At 34.7% G+C, this 21,169-nt stretch overlaps 5 protein-coding genes and 1 pseudogene across 6 annotated transcripts; 3 read left to right on the plus strand and 3 right to left on the minus strand.

Annotated features, from left to right (window-relative positions):
- The first annotated feature begins 461 nt into the window (after positions 1–461).
- Positions 462–3,899, plus strand: LOC110645150 (uncharacterized). Its single transcript, XM_021798197.2, has 5 exons — positions 462–602; positions 2,589–2,978; positions 3,073–3,159; positions 3,275–3,346; positions 3,549–3,899. Exons 1-5 carry the CDS (start codon positions 555–557, stop codon positions 3,729–3,731), a joined length of 780 nt encoding a protein of 259 aa, XP_021653889.2. The 5' UTR covers positions 462–554; the 3' UTR covers positions 3,732–3,899.
- An 80-nt stretch (positions 3,900–3,979) lies between these two features.
- On the minus strand, positions 3,980–5,868 carry LOC110645149 (uncharacterized). Its single transcript, XM_021798195.2, has 6 exons — positions 5,737–5,868; positions 5,456–5,623; positions 5,245–5,367; positions 4,778–5,044; positions 4,513–4,677; positions 3,980–4,428 (listed from the first exon to the last, which is right to left on the minus strand). Exons 1-6 carry the CDS (start codon positions 5,779–5,781, stop codon positions 4,132–4,134), a joined length of 1,065 nt encoding a protein of 354 aa, XP_021653887.2. The 5' UTR covers positions 5,782–5,868; the 3' UTR covers positions 3,980–4,131.
- Positions 5,869–6,265: 397 nt separating this feature from the next.
- Positions 6,266–8,297, plus strand: LOC110645143 (chloroplast stem-loop binding protein of 41 kDa a, chloroplastic-like; annotated as a pseudogene).
- A 302-nt stretch (positions 8,298–8,599) lies between these two features.
- Positions 8,600–12,209, minus strand: LOC110645142 (RAN GTPase-activating protein 1). The gene is made up of 2 exons (XM_021798189.2): positions 11,902–12,209; positions 8,600–10,643 (listed from the first exon to the last, which is right to left on the minus strand). Exon 2 carries the CDS (start codon positions 10,630–10,632, stop codon positions 9,007–9,009), a length of 1,626 nt encoding a protein of 541 aa, XP_021653881.2. The 5' UTR covers positions 10,633–10,643; positions 11,902–12,209; the 3' UTR covers positions 8,600–9,006.
- Positions 12,210–15,579: 3,370 nt separating this feature from the next.
- Positions 15,580–17,118, plus strand: LOC110645134 (cyclin-P3-1). Of its 2 annotated transcripts, none has more exons than XM_021798179.2 (3): positions 15,580–15,783; positions 15,862–16,285; positions 16,550–17,118. In XM_021798179.2, the coding sequence occupies exons 2-3, from the start codon at positions 15,879–15,881 to the stop codon at positions 16,806–16,808; spliced, it is 666 nt and encodes a 221-aa protein (XP_021653871.2). In that variant the 5' UTR covers positions 15,580–15,783; positions 15,862–15,878; the 3' UTR covers positions 16,809–17,118. The 2 variants fall into 2 exon arrangements, with proteins under 2 accessions (XP_021653871.2, XP_021653870.2); XM_021798178.2 differs by having other exon boundaries at positions 15,585–15,783; positions 15,867–16,285.
- Positions 17,119–17,601: 483 nt separating this feature from the next.
- On the minus strand, positions 17,602–21,076 carry LOC110645133 (DAR GTPase 3, chloroplastic). The gene is made up of 9 exons (XM_058152712.1): positions 20,794–21,076; positions 20,448–20,582; positions 20,242–20,358; positions 19,694–19,837; positions 19,529–19,615; positions 19,317–19,432; positions 18,636–18,817; positions 18,503–18,560; positions 17,602–18,194 (listed from the first exon to the last, which is right to left on the minus strand). The coding sequence occupies exons 1-9, from the start codon at positions 20,938–20,940 to the stop codon at positions 18,071–18,073; spliced, it is 1,110 nt and encodes a 369-aa protein (XP_058008695.1). The 5' UTR covers positions 20,941–21,076; the 3' UTR covers positions 17,602–18,070.
- Positions 21,077–21,169: the final 93 nt, after the last annotated feature.

Below are 21,169 nucleotides of genomic sequence, written 5' to 3' on the forward strand. Positions count from 1 at the left end.
ATCTAATAAAAATTAAAATATATTTATTTAACATTACAATATAATAAATTTTAATATTATATTACAAAATTTTTTATCATTTGAATTAATTAAATTATTATTAAATTAAAATTTATAAAAATATTTAAAGTTTTAAATATTATAATGGTTATTAATTAATTTTTTATTAATCTAATAAAATAAAAAATTTAATAAATTAATATTTTAATCGTTTAAATTTTTTTTATTAATTTAATTAAATAAAAATTATTAAATTTATATTTTAATTTTAAAATATTAATTTTTAAAATATTAATTTATATTTTAAAATCAAAGTCCTAAGATTAAGAATTTGATGAAATTGTAATAATAATGAGAATTCAAATAATTTTTGTCAAAAAAATATTTTAAAGAGTAACTGCAGTTATATGTGACAACCAATAGAAGAGCAACACGTTTGCTGGAAAAGGACGAAATCACCTCCTGAAACTTCCCCGTGCTCCTAGAGCGCAGAGCTATATTTCTCCAACCCAACCTCCTTCTTCCAGTCTCACTCGCTGTGTTTGCTGAATTTAATGGGTCGGAAACCCAGTGCTCTTAGGCTTGTAGAGAAGCCACAAAATGTAAAGCAACAGAAAGCTTTCTTCTTCTTTCTTCTTTTGTTTTTCTTATTTATTATTTATTTATCTGTGTGCCTGAAGCCGTGCTATCATGTCTTTTTTTTGAAATATATTTATTTTTTTATTGTATGATTTCTTTTAAAAAAAAAAATTTGGTTGGTTTCTCTGTTGCAATTTTATGTTTGTTTTAATGGTATATTTATGGTTTGCATGCATGTCTGATTTTATTTTATTGATTTCTTTATCTTTTTTAATAAGAAAGAAAAGATAAAAATTCACATTTTAATTAAGGGTATTGGCTAGTTATTTGGGGATTAGGGTTCTAGGAGAGAGATAATATTTTGTGGAATCATTATAGTTTCGAGATTTTATTTATTTATTTATTTATTTTTGCTTCTGTTTGATCGTTGTCATGAATATTCAGCTTCCGGACTTTTTTTTTTTCTTGTTTAAGGTAATGGTTTTGTTAGACTTTATGAATTATAGGAGCCATAGATAGTATGATTGTTTATCAGTTTTAATCATTCAAGCATCAAAGTTCAATTTTCTTGCAGGCGTAATTTTTTATATTTTAAAAAGAGAAAATTGATGCATTGGGTCTAATTGTGTTGGATTTGAAGGGAGAAAAAACTAAGAATATATTTATGTTAGAATAAATAGAAGAGATAAGACATAAATTTATTTGTAAAAATAGGAGATTTACAAACACAAATTTAAAGCTTTTTTTTTTTTCTTTTCTTCCTCATTTTGCTAGATCTCTCAAACTCTCTTTTCAGCCCTCTCAAGTTCTCTCTGCACTCTTTCTTCTTCCAGTAGCAACCTGTTCCTTTTCATAGTGAAGTTTGCTTTCTTTTGTCAGCTAATGCCATGCTTGCACCATGCTTAGGTATGACTCTTTTCTTTTCTTGTACACATAAGTATTGACCTACCAAAATCTCATCAACTCCAACACTCCTCCTTATTGAGACTTTTGTTGGAGTTGTAAATTTAGTCAAGTCTTCAAGAATCTTCAATTTTCTAATTTGTTTGGTTGTCTTGGAGCACTTCTCTCCAAGTTTGATGATGTTGTTTTGCTTTGATGAAGCACTTCTCTGCATGTTTTTTGTTGGTGGAGTACATCTCTCCAACTCTTTCATTTGCTTTGATTTTCTGGTGCACTTCTCACCATTTTTCTGCTTCTTTCAGGTGCACTTGCTCACCATTGTTCTCTTTGTCTTGGTGTACTTTATCACCAGAAAAATTTGTCTCTTCAAGGCATAAATTTTTTTTCTTGAAACAACCCTCCTCCTGTAAGCTATAATGGGCTTGCTTAATTGTGTAACTGCCATCTCATCCTTGACAAGAACAAACTTTAACCAGGTCCCTCAAGATCAAAAAGCTCTGATACCATTTGTTGGATTTGAATGGAGAAAAAACTAATAACATATTTATTCTAGAAGGCATAAATTCATTGCTGAAAACAAAGGATTTACAAACGCAATTTTAAAGTTTTTTTTTCTGTCTTTTCTTCCTCACTTTGTTAGATCTCTCAAACTTTCTTTCCAGCTCTCTCAAGTTCGCTCTACACTCTCTCTTCTTCCAGCAGCAACCTCTTCCTTTTTATAGTGAAACTTGCTTTCTTTTGTCAACTAATGCCATACTTACACAATGCTTAGGTATGAGTCTTTTCTTTTCTTGTACATATAGATATTCACCTACTAAAATCTCATAAACTCCAACAAATTGGCACCTCACAAGCAAGAAATTGAAGCCATGAATTTCTACCATATGAAGACTGAGGGAATAGAGATTATTATTTTGTTTGGATGTGCATGAGATATTAGGAATATGCATATACGAGGTTCAATTACTCTCGTCCTTGGGCTACTTTGATTACTTTGACTTGGCATTTTTCAGTGCATTACTTAATGCACAAAAATTTTAGTTTCTGCAAAATATCTCATTATAGGATTTGAAGTTACAAAATTAACCTATTTATTCTAATTGAAGCATGAGAGCATGGTGGTGGAGCCTGAAAGTGATAATCCTTCCTTGGAGAAAGTAGATGTACAGCCTGAAAACACAAATCCTGCCGTGGAGAGTGTTGAACTACAACAAGCAAACTCTTCTAAAACCCCTCTTAAAAAGAAAGCAAAGAAATTCCCTGCTAAAGTTAGGCGTTCTGAACGTCTTCAAAATGCAGTTATGGATACGGAAAACCAAGACATTGAGTGTATTCTTGAAGAGATAACTGTCAGTGAAAGCGAGCAAGAAGTTGAGCCTTCAAATGAGGAATTGCCAGAGCCTACTTTGAATGGGAAAAACTTGCATGAAAAGGTTGACTATCTTGTACAACTTTTGAAGACACAACAAAAGACCATAGATGCATTTAATTCTAGGGTACAACTTCTTCCATTTAATTAGCCCTATTCTATTTCCATCTTTATTATTTGCATACGCCCGTAGATGAAACATCTGTTGAAATTCTTGGCAGGCAACTGGGAAAACATTCTGTAGTGAAGAAGACTCTGGTATGGAAGATATCAATTATAAAAGCTTGTATATTGACTGCCAAAAGAAGGTTAAATTTTGTTTATTGGGTGGCATATTTACCTTTTTTTTTCCTTTAATTCTTACTCATAATCAAGAGTGACTTATTTTTGGGAACTTTTTTTTTTCTTTTTTTACATTTGCAGGTTGAAGCTCTGACAGAGGAAAATCATCAGCTAAATAGAAAGTTGGAATTTGCTCTTGGAAAAATTGAAGTAGTATGTCCCCTGCTTTCCCTTATCCACTAGATATTCTCTTTTTTATCCCTTCTTCCGTTGTTTTCTTGAACTTGTTTTGCAAAGGTCTCACATGTTTTATTACTTGCTCTTTTCCATTTCTAATATTGGTCGATAGCAACTCGATTATGGTTTGTATCATTTGAGGCATGATAAGTTTTTTTTTTTTGGCAACTTTTTGCAGTATGAGAAGGGGTATCATGTAGCTCCTGAAGTGTTGGAGAAGTTGAAAGATTTATTTAAAGATGCATTATGGTTATCAAGTCTGACACGAGTAACTGAAGCAACACGCAATTATACTGCACCTGAAATTGGCCATGATTGCAAGAATTCTGCCAAGAGGAAGAGACAGACTGACAAGAACTAGGGTGTGATATGGATTACTATAACTTATTAGCTTTTGTGCGAATGTAGTTTGATGGATAAGTGTAGTGATTCCATTATGAGTACCAGATTGATCATGTATTTTGTAACTGCCAGTTGGGCTTTGGTCATGTGTCTTTTGGAATTAAGGGAATCCTCTAATTTCTTGAAATCAGATGAAATTGTTTTATTCTAAGGTAAAAAAGACCCCAAGAGAAGGCAAAAAAAGTTTACTCTTTGACTTGCAGAAAAGAAAAAAGCTTTACTTTATTCTATCCTTAGAAACATCATTCTGCGTAGGGAAGACAAAATTTGACATATCACCTACAAGGTTAAAACTCAAAATTGAAACACGAATCAATTTTATTGACAAAAACCAGGGCCTGCGTTCGTGCAACTTCTAGCTACTGCTGTTCTTCGCAAAAGCACTCCTCAAGAGAAGCGGAGAAGCCAAAAGTATTTTTTCCTGGTGTTTGTCGAACTTCGTTATTATCTGCCTCTTCCTTTATGGATGGTGATGGAGAAGAAAAGTCTAAGCACATTCCTTGGATGAGTTGCTCATAAGATGCAGAGAGATCTTGGGAGGTGAGTTGGTGGTACTCTACGAGCTGATGAAGGCATTGGTTTTCCCTGATAAGATTTGTGTTTTCATTGGCTAATCTGGATTTTTCAGCAAGTAGTGCCTCCATTTGAAGCCTCATCTGTCACATTGTTAATCAGAAACTTTAACAAATGTTGATCATAACTGTACAGCACAACATAAATATGAACCCAGAAAGGCTTACCAGGTCGTCTTCCTCTGGTCTGATCCCTTTAGAGAATCCATCTCGAAGCCTCCTGTTCTCTTCTTCAAGCAGAGTGCATCTCTCTTGCATAAAACAAAAATCAGATTTTATTGACTTAAGCTCTCTTGCAAGTGAAGCTGCTTTCGTTGCCATAGAAACTGCAAGCTGCAAATTTAGAAATAAGATAAATTGTCATTTAGTACAAACTTGGTAAAGGCCAATTGCAGAGATGAAGAATTGTAGTGAGAAGAAAGGAAGAACCTACATTTTTGGCTTTCTTCATCTTCTTATCTTTTGGGCTTTGCTCGTTTTCCTTGTGTGAATTATTTCCTTGATCCGCTGAGCTCTCACTATCAGTTTGATCGAACTTCCTTTTTGATCCTTTATTTCCTTGATCTGTTGAATTATTTCCTTCCTCCCCTTTTTCTTCATTTTGTTCTTTTTCTAAACCCTTTTGTTTAATCTCTGAGTTGTTGATATTGCCATGAAATATTTCACTCAATGTGGGTGGTTCGGCTAGGTATCTAGCTCCCTGAAAACAAAGTAAGTTCCCACAGGATCAGAGAAAGATTAAATCTGTCACTGTTTTTTCAAAGAATTAGCAGAATCTCATCAGAATCCAATGTTCATTGTGATATTAGAAAGGAATGATGAGCATTAAAGCAAGGGAAATATAAATTCTTTAACAGAGGATGCTCTCAAGGCTTAAAACTTGAAAGAACCTCCGATTACCTGAAGAGCGTTATCCAGATTATTAGAGAGCTGAGAGAGCGTGTGAGCAATGGAGTCAAAACCTCTTAGCAAAAGCAATGAGTCCTCTTTCATTCTTTTGGCTCGGTCGGATTCTCCGACACTCTATACCCAAAAAACAACCCATCAGAAAATTCCAACTGAGAATCAGGGGGAAAAAAAAACAAATTTCCAAACTCAAAGACTCACTCACCACACGGGTGGCTGAAGATGTGTCAAGATTGAATTGATCTTGGCCTATGGAAACCCCGCATTGGCGATTCTCGAGAAGCGCATCGATCCGGCTACGGAGAGTGCTCCAGAAACGCTTATCCGAAGCAGGGCTGAACAGAGGTGAAGAAATCATCAAGGTTGTGGACTCCTGAAAACAACCAATTTCAGCCAAATTTTTTTTCAGCCAAATTAATAAATATATCGGAGAGTCCCACAAATAACCCTGGAAGAAGAAGAACAAGAAGAAGTAGAATAAGTTACCTTGAGGAGGCGAGCAGGGGATGGCGAATCCATCGAAGCAGCCATGAGATAGGGAGAGATATGAAACGGCTAGTTTCAAGGAACAGAGAGATACAGATAATGATGAGGAGGATTTAAAAAGGAGATGGGGACTGTGACTAACGTTCGAAAATGGATCTGACACGTAGTGATATTTGGGTCCCACTCTTTCCGATGATCAAAGCGGCGGTGCTTACCAACTGCCGTCGTTTTGGGTAATGTTTCTGTTTAGTCTAACATGTTGACTTAAATGTATGTTAGATCCATCAACTTTGTCTTAATTGCAGCGATGAACACAGATGGATTATTGCTAATGATCTAGTTTGTCTGGAATCTAGAAATTAACTAGCATAAACCTAGTACCCATAAAAAAGGAAGAACAAAGGACGTTACCATTATCAAAAACAAAAAAAAAAGAGAAAATTTTAGATAATTTAAATTATCTAATAATGAGAAGTGTCTTTAAATTCAAATAGAATTAATATTTATAAATATTTAATTACAAGCGTATGTGGGTTTATAAACAAAACTACAATAAGGCTTTCAAATATGCTGAAATTGCGAAAAGATAACTGTAACGTCGGTTAGAGAAACGGCCGTTAGTCTGTTACCCTAATCTAGTAGCCAAAAAAACTGCTGGCTCTAAGAGGATCAAGCTCAACTCAGAAAGGCGTCAATGGCTTCTCTTGCTTCCTCCTCCTTCTCTCTCCTCTTCTCTTCTTTATCCTCCAAGCTTTCTCCGCCTTCGCTTTTATCCTCTCCACCCCTCTCTCTTTCTTCTTCTTTCTCCCAGTCCTCTCTCCTCTCTCTTCTTTTCTCTCAATCTCTCCAACTTCTTTAACATACTCCACATGTTCCAGGCGCCTTTTTGCCTCTACCTTCACTGTCAAGGCCAGCGCCGCAGAGAAGAAGAAGGTCCTTACACTGTTGGTCATGCAGTTATTGGGTTTTACTTTGCAAAGGAGCTTCTGGGTTCTGGCCATGAAGTCACTATCATGACTGTTGGTGAACAGAACTCTGACAAAATGAAGAAGCCTCCATTCAGCAGATTCTCAGTAAGTTCTACAAGTCAATATACACAGAAGATATGCCTTTGACTATTGCATCAGTAATATGAATTTCATGAGCCTATTTCTTGGAATTTTTCATGGCCACTTGATGTTTTTCTTTCGATTTAGGAAATTGTGAGCGCGGGAGGACGAACAGTGTGGGGAGACCCAGCAGAAGTAGGAAAGGCCGTGGAAGGAGCGACATTTGATGTGGTGCTACATAACAATGGCAAGGACCTTGATACTTTGAGGTTTGTCAGCATTATGCCTACACTTGAAATCTTTATTAATATGCGTAAATTATTGACTCAAATTCATGATTAATTTATGCGCAAATACTTCTAACACCAACCTTTACAAGTAGGCCCGTAGCGGACTGGGCCAAGGGTGCTGGTGTAAAGCAGTTTCTGTTCATCAGCAGCGCTGGAATCTATGTACCGAGTGATGAACCTCCTTATGTTGAAGGGGTAAGTAATTAAGCTGTCTTCTCAAAAAGCATTCGAATAGATTGAATTCTTTCCAGTGTGCACTTGACCAAAGTTTCTTTAATTACCACAAAGGACGCGGTTAAAGCTAGTGCTAGTCATGTTGGAGTGGAGAAATACATTGCCGAGATTTTCAGTAGTTGGGCTATGTTCCGCCCACAATACATGATTGGTTCCGGCAACAATAAAGATTGTGAGGAGTGGTTTTTTGATCGTCAGTAGAAACTCAAACTTATGCAAATTTTATACAATATCCATGGATAAACTTTTATGATGATCTGCTCTAAACAGGGATTGTCCGGGAAAGGCCAGTGCCAATACCTGGCTCTGGGATGCAACTAACTAATATCGCCCATGTCAGGGACTTGTCCACTATGCTCACACTGGCTGTAGAGAACCCAGAAGCTGCAAATACCAAAATATTCAATTGTGTAAGCGACCGCGCTGTGACTTTGGATGGGATGGCCAAATTATGTGCTCAAGCTGCAGGTCTACCAGTTGAAATCGTGCATTATGATCCAAAAGCTGTTGGAATTGATGCAAAGAAGCTTTTCCTTTCCGAAATATGGTACGCAAATCATTTTGAAACATCAGCTGATTAATGTAGGAGCTTTTTACCTGTGATGTACGGGCAGTTTCAACTTTGATGCATAAAAATAATCCAAGGTGTATTTTCCAGCACTTCTACGCAGAACCGAGAGCTGCCAAGGACATCCCGGGATGGCGTGCAACCACAAATCTTCCTGAGGACTTGAAAGAACGATTTGATGAGTATGTAAAGATTGGGCGAGACAAGAAGCCCATGCAGTTCGAGATAGATGAAAAAATACTTGAATCCCTCAAAGTTCCTGTAGCAGTGTGATCAATTCTATCAAAATAGTGACAAGTCAAAAATACAAGAGTAGCCTGTGGGAGCCGTGATTTTGTGATCCTCTCTTACATGTTAACAGTAATGTTACAAATCGTTAGTCTTTTAAATATCTTCAATGGCAGAAAATTAATGAATAAATCCAAGTCCTTAGTTTACATGTTTGTTTCTAGAAAAAGAGATGGAAGGGGATGGAAAACCTTGCATATTACTGCATAGAATCAAATTTATCATTGCAACAAAATCAATGCTTTATTCACTTTTGGAAAAAATCAACGCAATGGTGGATGCGCAACTCAAGGTCTTACCAGCTGGGCTCAACATTATGATCATAGAAAAGCTCATTTCAAAGATACAGTTGACCAGCCAGTCAGCACTCTTTTACCTTAACTGTAACATCATCTTCAGCACAATTAGGTAAACACAATAACAGCAAACAAATATTTCAAGTCCAAAAAGGCTTGGGCAACCAAATTTTATCTAAAATGTCGAGCATGCATACACTATGAAAGACACATACTCCCCTCTACTGATAGCCACTAGTAAATGATAAAAAAAAAAAAAATACTGCCTAAAGCAATACAACATTGCCTAGCAAATCCTAAAACTAAACTCTGATCCCATGTATCTTTGAGCGACAGCTGCTGAACTTGGTAGCATGATTCCAGGAGGAAAAAGCACCTTTCTCAGCTAACTTATAATGGATGAATGATGAATCTATTAAACCTGATTAATGCAGCTGGACTAGATTGCATTGAAACAAGCTTTTAATCCAAAAACAATCACAAGTCCATGGATAAGTTTTAATTTCAGAGACAGCTAAGACAGCAGATTACTTCTGATGGAAGCACTATTCATCATGCTTGATTTCAAGCCCCTTGAGTTTAGATTCCAGTTCATCTTCATTATCTGCATCCTCTTCTTTTGCCTCCTCATCAACATCTTCACCTTCTGGATCATTCTCATCCAAAGGCCCAAGCACACCAGGCAAATTCTTGAATATATCCTTCACCTCATCAATCCCTTCATCAGATATAAAATTGCCATTGATATTGAGCAGCTTAAATCCAGGCCTAAGCACAACAACCTGCCCCAAGAGCCTTGCCCCAGCACTTCTGATTGAGTTGGTGCTCAAATCAACTTCATTTAATTTGCCATGACCACTCTCTATTGCCTTGGCAATCAAAATAGCACCTTCATCTTTCAGTTCATTCTCAGAAAGGTTTAACTTTCTGAGAAATTGTTTTGCTGCAATACAGGATGCCAAAGAAGAAGCTCCATTGGCAGTAATATCATTACCAGCCATTTCAAGAACTTCAAGTGAAGGTGCAGACTCCTTTAGAGCATTGGCAAGTGCTTCTGTCCCCTTATCCTCCAAGTTTAGATAACTGAGGTAAATCTCAGTAAGATCTGCAAATGAAACTATAGACCTACTCAAAGCAACTCCAGCTTCCACTCCAAACATATTGTCATTAAGATCAAGCTTCCGCAAATGACTACATGTTCCAAGTGCTTCAGCCAATACAACACCACCATCTAAGCCAATCCTTGTGGAAGAACATCGAAAATCCTCCAACATAGTAGATCGTTTCACAATATCAGCAATAGCAACTGCACCTTCATCACCTGTCATGTTATTGTGAAAATGAAGGACCTTGAGCTTCCCAGTGGAAGGGATTAACTCACAAACTGCACAAGCAGCTTCCTCTGAGATACCATCATTTATCAGATAAAGCTCCTCCAGATTATTTTGCGATTTGAGGAGTGCCTCAAAAGCCCTTACACCCTTTTCACCCAAGGCATTGTTTGAAAGGTTCAGATACCTCAAGTTAGAACCCTCGAGGGCCGAAGAAAATATATTCATGACTTCAAGAGCTTCTGACTCTGGCCTTCCTGCAACAAAGTCAGATAAGTCTACTTCGGCCAATTGACCCTTTATTGATGACAAGATTGACTCTGCAACACCAGCAGCATCCAAGCCAAAACTTCTATTGCTGAAACAGATCTTAGTATATGTGTTTCCTGGCTCCTTAAGTGGTTTTAATAGGTCCTCAGCCTCATCTGCACTGATAAATGCCCGTTGACCACCAGATATATCAAATACATCTGCATGCACAGCAGCAGATTTCTCAGCTGCTACTGCCTCTCCATCCTCCTTCATTCTAGGGCCCCTTTTAAGAACTTCCAGCATGAGCTTACTGGATTCTTTGGCATAAACCTGCACTGCTGAACTTCCATCACCATCTGGCTCTTTCTGATAGTGTTGGTCAGCAACAGCAAATGCTGACTCCTCAATTTCCTTGGCATCCTCCTGAGCCTCTTCTTTGCTCAATAGGCCATACTTTCTGGATATAATAGACGGAGTGATAAGATTCTTCGTCATTCGCTCTACAAGCATTAGCCTAGTACTCTGACTAGGAGGCCACAATTTGACAGAAAGTGTTCGGTGTGGGAAAGTTTGCTTTGTAGGATCCATGTCAAGCTAACCTGAAAAAATTGCTATAGCAGCATTACAAATGCATAACAAAATCTAGAAACAAGAAAGCACACACACATTGATGGAAAAGGAAGAAGAAATCTCCAAATAACAAAACCATTCAACTGATTCGGTTAAAGATGCCTTTACTATTATCTTCTACATGTATGTCCGCCATCAAAAAGTTATAACATTTTAAGCAATCAAGTCTCGATTTGAACATGTAACTCGTGCATAAAATACCATAATTTCAAAACTTTCCCCCAAACCTAGGAGAGAAATTTTGGTGAGTCTGAGTGGAACTTCATTAAACATTCCCATGGTCTTTTTCTCCTTTCCCTCCTTGATTATAAATCAGTAAAATGGCTAAGAATATTCTAAAATTTTAGTCATTCCCTACTGATAAACTGCAGAGTAACATCAGAAATGCCCAATGGTTAATGACTTTAACATGCAAATTCATGAAACTATGCTTAAATGGCTGCACAAGAAAATGGAAAGAGAAAAGAAGGTTCATGAATAATTACCCATTTTAATGTGGAAGAATTCAAAATTATCAAATAAAGAAACAATTTCAAACTATTGCAGTTACCAAAAGAATCTTGTAAAACATTTCAAAGCTAAAAGCTACACAATCCTAAGCAATTCTAATAACTGACCCAACCAACAAATTAAACCAAAAAAAAAAAAAAAATACTCAAGCATTTGCCCATGTACAAATTGAACAGATCCAGAAACATTGTCAATGGTGCCTAATGTTATCAAGTTCATATGGATAAGATCCCAAATAACGTATCTGTAAAACCAATTACTAAATCCAAGATCCCAAGTTCAGTAAATCACATAGAAATCACAAAGATACAGAGAAAATCAAACGCTCAGTTGTTAAAATGCTCAGGTATGGAACCGCCCAACAAAATAATTTAAAATCGTTATAAGCCCTTAAGGTCCAAGATAACGTAGAGTTTCACTTTCATTCTTCTAAGATTTCTAAATTCAAATCAAGTAAACAAAGCATTCATGTAGCATTAGAAGTACCACTACAAAAGGTAGAGAGAGTGAAACAGAGAGAACCCAAAAAATAAAAATAAAAATAAAAATAAAAAATTGGGTTGGTAGGAAACAGTTCCAAAATGGTGGAACTGGGAAGAAAGGGCGAGTTACAACTCTGCAATCAACACTAACCAGCCATAAAAATCTAAAATTGAATCATCATTTCCTACAATTTCTTCCAGCAGAATAAGAAAAGAAAAAAGGGTAAATGAGTACCTGAGACGAAGCAAGCAATATTAGAAACCCTAAATGCTCAGCAGAAACAAATAGGAAGTAGGAATTGCAAACCCTAGAAGTAGAAACAGAGTCAATTTTTTCTTTTTTTTTTTCCAAAAAGAAGTGATATTACGGGAATCAAGCTGAAGAGTTTAAAAATGGAGGTGGATTGGGTAGGGTAATCATAGAATCTGGAGATAAAGCGTGCGGGTGCGGGTGGGAATTGGAGGGAAATCCATCATTCCTCTTTTTCCTTTTGAAATATCTAGCCTGGGAGAGAGAGTTGCGTAGGTTGTCCGTTTCGCTTCATCGTAAAATTACGACTTTGACCCCTGTTCTCCTTTTATTCACATCCTCTACCTCGGCCCTTCAAGCCCATCACGCTACTATGTCTATGAGGCCTTCCGTTGGTCCAACAAGCTCAACACCCATGTCAGTGACTGTAGCACAATTTTTTTTTTCATTTTTTATATTGTTTATATTGTAACCATCTTCTTTCTTGATCTTGAAAATGTTATAACTGTATAGAAATATAAGTGCACATAAACTCAGAGAAATTGTTCAAAATTAATTTTACAAGAAAATTAAAAATTAGAGACTAAATGATTAATTATATAGACAAAATATATATATATATATATATATATATATATATATATATATATATATTTCTAAATATTAATTTTTTAAAAAGTTTTATTAAAATCATCCGTTAAAATGAATACAACTTTCCAACGTCTTTTTTCTTTATAAGGAGAGAGATAAAATTTTGTAAAGTCGTCAGGTAATTCAAAATTGACGAAATATGTGCTATGTCTTTCGAGAAGTTATAAAATGACCCAGTTATATCAACTAGGATTCTTTGGTTGTTTCTGGGAGCAATGAAGCAAGGTCGACAATGAATGGCTATGGCTCTATACCAGACGAGTTGTTACTGGAACTCCTCTTGAGACTAGCAGCGTCTAGTCATTGATCACAGGTCCAGGGAGGCACTCATTAAAACCCCTGAATTTATCAGCATGCACAACAATATATATATCCTCTCTTAACAAGAAGCAGGACTTTAGTTTAAACAATAATTTAGAATAAATTTTAACAATTATCTCTAAACTTATATAATTATAATATTACAGTCTTTAATTTTAAAATATAATATAAAATAACTTAAATTTTAAAATTTTACACAGTAAAATCTCTTCAACTTTTAATTACTAATTTGTTAATTAAAAATTGATATAAACAACTGTCGCATAGTATTTAATTAATATTTATTTCTTATCTCTTATGTAAAGTATAAAATTATTCTCTTTACACGTGAAAAGTTATTCTGTCTATAGAGAAAAAAATATTTAATTTACATATGACATTAAAGAAAAAAAATACCGATTAAATTCCATACTAAAACTGTTCAGATCAGCATCTAACTGAAAAATTATTGAAGGTTATAAAAATTTTACTGTATAAAATTTAAAAATTAATAAAATTTTATATTATATTTTTAAATTAAAAAAATTATAATATTATAATTAAATAAATTAAAAAACAACCATCGAAATTTATCCCAAGAAATTGTCATATTGTCACTCACAAAAACTCTAAAATCTTAATTTTAGTGCTTTCCATATATAGTTGAGAGATCCTGTCGGAACCGACACTTTGCCAGCTGTGAACTACATGCATGGCATTAGCTCCATGCCATTTGCATTTAGAGCAGGTTAATTAGCTTGGAACGAGTGGGTAAGGGTACTGACATAGACGTACCAACAATTCTCTATATTCATGATTTGTAGGTGGAGTTGCTTGTTCCCTTGTCTCTTTTGAATTGCGATTGTCCCTTTACCAATTCATTCAACAAACACCTAAAAATAAAATGTCTAAGCGATTTCCAGATTAATTAAGCATGTAATTGTGCTTACCTTATATATGCAAAACTATAATTTTGTAGGAATTTTCAGTTGATTTTTTTTAATCAATTCTTATATTTATAATGAAATAATTTAATTTTTTAACTTCAAAAAATTATTTTAAAATAAATAAAAATTATATATAATTATGTAAAAATTTTTTTATATTTTTCTTAAAAATAATTTATCCCAAAATAACATAGAAATTCATAGTAATTTTGATCACCATTAAATTATTAGTCAGTTGAATGTTAAATTTGATGATATGTAATTAATGGGTTTAAATTTAATATTTTTAGAATCATTCTTTCCATCCCACAAATTAGGCTTAATATATTTTTTGTTTGTTCTAAATTATAATAACGTGAATTGTTTAATTTTTAATAAAGTAATATTAGTGATAGATATATTAAAAAAAAGACTAAATAAAATTTATTTTGATATATTTAACTCTGATTAAAACTCGAACTCTAAATCTCATAACTTTTGAAATGACTTCAGAACTAATGAATTTTAACTATTTTTCTTAAAAAAATTATATAATTTTATATTATATTAAAAAAATAATTTAAAAAATAATTTTATTATTTCAATATTTTTATAATTAAAATTTATTAAATTTAATTTTAAATATTTTCTAATTAATATATTTTAAAAATATTTTTCTATTATTTCAACCAAATTACTAAACAAGTACCAAATGTTGCATCTCTTAGCAGCTGAATTTTCATAAATTGGCGACAAATGCAACCCTGTTAGGTGCAAGAAGCTTGTTGAATCGGCTGTTTTAAGAAATGGTAAGAAAGAGCGATGTCCAAAATTGTTGAGACCATAAGAGTTTTTCAAGCAATCATGCTTTTCGCCTTATGGAAAATTTTGAAGGAGAAAAATATATAGGACAGTATTGTCAATCATTAATAGTTAAATAAACTTTTTACAGACTGTATTGTATCAATTTTTTAAACAATATCATATATATTAAAATCATTGTGATTTGAAAAAATTATTATTTAGTTTTTATATGTTAATGAGATTAATTATTTATTTTTTATATTTTAAAAAATATATTATTTTATTTTTTATTTTTTATTTTTATTTATTTAATTATTTAATATCTCCCTTAATTTATTTGTCAATCAATTGATTTTAATATTAATTAAATTATTATTTTATTTAATAATTTAATAAAATTAATTAATTAATCTTATATTTTAAAAAATATTATTATTTAATTTATATAACTTGATTTTATTAATTTTTTAACCTCTCAAATTATTATTTTATACATCTAAATTGTCTTACCAATTTTTCTTATATTTTTCTATTAAATAAATAAATAATATAAATTTAATTTTAATTTTTACACAATAAAATTTTTATTTTTAAACTAATAAAAGATTCACCGGACGAGACTAATGAATAATATATTTTTTTAAATATAAAAATTAAATAATTAATTTGCGAATAAAAAATTAAATATAAAAGAACAAACAAAGAGTTGCAGTCCAATCAACGTCCAGAACCAGAAATGAAAGCAATGGAGCCACCACCGCAACCATAGTGACGTATTAGTATAATCTTATGGCGTTGATTAATCAAAGTTATCGAAATAAGTGACTGGTCTCCCGCTAATGATTCACTGGCGGTGGCCCCTCTTGCGCCGTGATTTAATAAATTTATCTCCTCTTTCTCTTACACACGCTGCCACTTAATTAAAGGTCGATGTGGGTCCCATATTTCACAACGGAGATAGAAGCCCACAAGAATCCATGAGCTCTCTTTCCCCCAACTTTTTATCCAGCACTCACAATATTGCAATGGTGACACCGACACTACACGTGAAAGAAAGAGACGCTAGTGCTATTATTTTAACCAAAATACCAAGACATAAAGCTCTCCGTTTCTCCCCCTATTCCTGATTCCTGCCTTAACTATTGTAGAGAGGCAAGCAGACATGCCATTGGCAGACAGAGAAGGGGTATTGCAGTGCTTTCTAATTATCTTGCTCTAAACTTTTGTACTTTATTTGGTATTTTCTGATGATGTGTTAATTTAGTGCAGTGAGGTACAGCTATGGGAACATTGACACTTGATAATGGCAATGTTGACTCAGATGTATACACAAGTCTGGGCCTTAAGACCGAGGAATTGGGAAAAGGAGTTGTGGGAACTCCGCAGGTTTTAACACTTCTTTCATCTCTTCTTGAGAGATCTGTTAAGAAAAATGAGACTCTACGGGAGACTGCACAGATCAATGATGCTATTACAGAATTTGATGGTTTAAGAGCACCTGCTGTAAGTATTCGGCAGTATATTGATCGCATCTTCAAGTACTCTGGCTGTAGCCCTTCTTGCTTTATTGTGGCACTTATTTATGTGGATAGATTTATACAAAGCACAGATGTTCATTTAACTTCCCTTAATGTTCACCGGCTCTTAATAACAAGTGTAATGGTGGCTGCGAAGTTCATTGATGATGCGTAAGTATCAATTCCCAAACTTTGATTTATATTTGTATAGTTCCTTAGGTTGAGTTCAACCTGCTGGATTAACATGAGCAAATAAGCATGGGATACAGTTTGTTTTTGAAAAACTTTTGCTTTTGGGTGGGTACTCCTTGGACTAGATAATGACTATGTCTTGTGTAGCCTGATTGAAAATCCATTAGTCAATCAGCAAATAATTGATTACAGGCAAATTAGATTGAATTTGCATATTTTGTTGTTCTGTCTCTGGTTTTTCAGATTCTTCAACAATGCATACTATGCCAAAGTGGGAGGAGTAAGCACAGCAGAACTGAACAGGTTGGAGATGAAGTTTTTGTTTAGTATAGATTTCAGGCTTCGCGTAGATGTCAACACGTTTGTAAGATACTGTTCTCAGTTGGAAAAAGAAGCTGCTGAAGGGCTTCAGATTGAACGATCAATCCAAGCCTGCAGAATCAAAGAAAGCTGGTCAAACAAAGATGATTCAACCACTTGTGCTCCTACGATTGCAAGATGAAGATTCCAAATCATCTCGCTGTGTCATTGTAATCCTACATTCATTTAAATACTGTAAAGTTGGAAATTCATTGGTCTGTTCTCATTTTTTTCAATATTTGGCCCCTGCAATTTCCTTTTCAGTGGTGTTGCTCCTCAAGGTTTGTGATGTTAGTTCATGGAAAAGTTTGTATGTGCAGATTCAAACAATTTTACGGGTACAAAATTTGATTGCTTGCTTGGTCTGAGTTTGGTTTAGGCGAGTCTTTTCTGTAGCTTTTTTGGAATGAAGAATTTATAGTAATAATGGGGATGCTTCAAATTAGCTGAAATACTTTTGGATCATATTGATCTTTCTGATGAGTATAACTATTGTGGTTTGCTAGCGTGAATTAATGCAAGAATTCAGGTTGTGAAGAGTTAATTTCCATAAATTAGTTATTATATTATCAGTTGTGACAAAAAGCTACTCGCAACATACATGGATAAATAGGAAAGAACAGCATCTTATTGGAAAAGGGGCACAAGATTTGCTTTGGTGTTTTGCCTGTACTGATAAATCAAGGGACCAGTATTAAGATTCGGTTAAAACAATAAATAAATAATCCCACAGCACTACACAGATTTTACCAGATCATTTTAATTTACCCACGACTTGCAGAAAAAGATCTTTAATAGGCTATTTTTTAGCCCAATTTTACAAGACTAGAATTAAACAAACCAGACAAGAAAGCAAGCCATGGACCGAGGGCTCAATCCCAGGCTTATACGGCACATGCACATAGATAACTTGTGCCTTCTGGGAAGTGGCTCAGTTCAAATAATTAGCTTCTCTGGATTGATGTACAAATTTGAAAATTACATGTTTCAGTATGAAGTATAAACACGAGGCATACTTAAAAAGCCATTTCATCAGGGGTTCTACAGCTATTTGCTATATTGGATAAATACAAAATATTGTAACTGCTTTTTCTGCAACTTCCCTGGAGACAACAATTTGATAAATCTGAGAAACAGATGAACCAGTACACTACCAATGTATGGTCCAAAACTTCATTTCATATACACCTGCCATGGTTGGGTCTCGTGCAGATTTTACTGTTGTACCAGCTAAATTTGCTTCGAGGGTTTAGAATAATTGGAAGCTTTTTCCCTCCTTCTATGGCTCCTTGACATACCAATATCAGTATCTTCAAAGTTTCAACACTTGGCACGCTCAAGGCATCACAGTCATGGATGAAAGCTTTAGAAATATAGTCATTCCATTCAAAGCTTCCAACAGCATTACCTTGGTGGCCTCTCTAGTGCCACCCAACCAAACTTGCCTTTTCGAAAATCAGACAACATACGGAAACCTGCTTGATGGGTGTCCCCATTGAACAAGTGGAATGCAAGCTTCTGAATAAATCTGCATTCAAACATTAACTGCAATTAATCAGTCAGGGATTTTAGTGAAACGGAATTTTTGGTTTTGAGCTTTGCAAGTCCTGGCTTATGGTATACAAGAAAAAGATTCATCTGTTTTATGCCACAAAAGGTTTGGTAAATTAATTTTCCTGATTGTACTGGTTTGTGGAATTCAATATGGCTTTTCATCTGCTTATGCCTCAAAAGAAGACTAGAGACTAAAATTTATTTTATGAGCTTTTGGAATTGTTTTTATTCTATTAGAACATTTGCCAAATAGTTACAATGGTAAGCCAAAAGAATACATACATTCTACCATTATGCCCATCTACATCAATCTTGTAGCGGTTATGAAGTGTCTTCACACCTGATAAGGGACAAAAGTCAAAGTTAAAGCCTATGTATTAAAGGCACTGAATTGAAGAATATATAATCTCCATACCTACTGATGGAATCATTGTCAGCATCTGTACAAGAATTGCTGCTACATCAGCCACATCATAGGATCTCTCCCCAATGTCATCACATATAGCAAGCTTTATGGCAGCTGATTGATCACTAATCCGCATTGGGATTATGCCTGGAGAGTCTAGCAACTCAAGTTCCTTCCCAAATCGAACCCATCTTTTAAACAATAATGAAACCCAATAAATATGTATAACCATAGCCAGTATTTATTCTACAAATCATTTATGGAACCAGTGAAAAAACATCTAGTAAGACAGTTCTTTCATACACAATACTATGAAGAGATAATATTCTAATTTGCCAACAAACTAGCAAGCTTCTGAAATACTCAGCATATAAAGAACTTCATGGCCAAAAAGTCAATTCTTCTTCCAATCATAATTGCAGAAAACTCAATATCTTTGGATCTATAAATCAGCCCTAGGACTGCACCCAATTCTTGGTTTAAGACAAGGTAATTTTTTTTTTGGGGGGTTTCTTTTTGGTTGACATGCAGGAGTGGGGTGGGGGAAGCATAAAGGAAAAGAAGGTCACAATAAAATTTATTCAGTATTAAGGCAATGCTCGGGTTTTAAACTATTTGCAGTTTCACTTCATCTTTGCTTCCAACTTCACATCTTACACAATAGAGAAGTTAATGAAAGTAAATACATACTTCAATTCTCTTGTAACTCCAGGTCTAGGGGCTGCTTCACACATTCGACGTTTTAGCAAACGGTTGATCAAAGATGATTTCCCAACATTTGGATACCCAACTATACCAGCTCGAACCTACATGATAGTGAAAGAAATCTCAATAAAAAAAAATGGTTAGAGTGCAATTATGATCCTTTTTATCATTGTCCCCATAGCATCTGAATAACTCACTGGACGAGGAAGAAGCCCTTTGGCTCTGCGTTTGACATTTACATTTGTAGCTAGCGCCTTTGCTAACCGGCTCAGCTTCATAGTCCCCTGTATTTGCCACTAAAAATTATTTTCTGCAATGATTTTCAGACTAAAGTATAAGGAAGAGGAAATCTCCTGTAGTACCATTCCAAGTTGCCCATTGGAAAAGACAAACTTTATTCCCTGCTTTGAAAAATAATTTGCCCAAGCATTCCGGTCTGCCTTGGAGATCATATCTTCTCTATTCAAAACTAAAATTCTTTTCCTATTTCCAAGCCATGAATCCATCTGCTTAAAAAATAAAAGGAAAAGCAAAGACAGAATTGATGTTTGATTGGAGTATTAAGTAAATTCTAAACATCTGAAGCAATAGAGGAGAACAACTAGTATGGTCTGGCACTGGCATTGCATACTCACAGATTTTTTATTCTGCGACAAGGCAATATAGCACATTATTTGGTTAACTTCTGGCAAGTATACATGAAGGTTAAGAAAAAATAAAGCTACGTCCATTGCAAGGACGCCAAAATAATAATAATAATAAAAAAAAAATCTCCAACATATGAACTCCATAAATTATTTTCCAAGTATTGCACAAGGAAGCTGACATATCCACCCATACACTCATATAAACACATTATATAAACTTAACAACATTTATTTTGAAAGCATTCATTTAACTGGAATTTAACCTGTGGATGGGTTGTGGACAAAGGAATTCTCGCATCTCGCACCTCTATCACAACATCCATGAACTTAAGTTGCTCTTTCAGTTCTTTTTCTGTTTTGGCAATATGACCAGGATACCACTGCAAAATTTCCAGCAGCCAATAACAATTAAAGTCACTCAATTGGCCTTGAAAATCCAATGGAAGTGAAAGATGAAATTTATCCATACCTGAAAAGGGCGCAGAGCCTTCGTCCAGTAATAAAGATCCGTATCAAGATCAACCCAATCAGTGTCCCCTCCAAAACCATTACTGGAATTGGAGTTCACATTTCCATGCCAACTCGGATTTTTTCCACCAACAACCTGCAACGATTTCCTTCAGAATAATATCTCCCCCATTCAATTACTAGCTTAGAGTTTATTTTTCCAAACAATTTCCGCCCAAGAATTGAAATAACATCTAAGAACAAGCGGCAATAGAAACACAAACTCAACGGCAGTTGAAACATAATAGAAAAAAAAGAAGTAGAGACTTCATGTAAAGCATAAATTCAGTGTAAAGTGAAATTTTTGCCTGGATTGTGGGAGGTGTAGACGAGAGAGAAGCTGTAGTTGCTAGTGCTACAGTTGGTAACGAGTAAATAGGCTTGTTTCGGGTTTCAGGCACATGAACCCACGCAGCAGGAGCAGGTGACCATAGCCCCAAAATCTGCATCCCCATCCTTCTTCCTTCCTGTCCGCCACTCGAAGGGAAAATAGAATGAGAAATTATTACACCATCTCTTATAATTTCCCTATTATAAGAGGATTCATTTTTTTATGAGAAAGGAAATATAATATCCAATAATTAGCCAAAATAAAATGGCTGTTTTTCTTCTTGTTCTAGTTTCTATCCTATCGGACAATTTATTTAGGGCCTGAACCTCAATACTGTTCTACTTTTTCTCTCA

This window comes from Hevea brasiliensis, chromosome 9, assembly GCF_030052815.1.
Source record: "Hevea brasiliensis isolate MT/VB/25A 57/8 chromosome 9, ASM3005281v1, whole genome shotgun sequence".
Classification (NCBI taxonomy): Eukaryota; Viridiplantae; Streptophyta; class Magnoliopsida; order Malpighiales; family Euphorbiaceae; genus Hevea; species Hevea brasiliensis.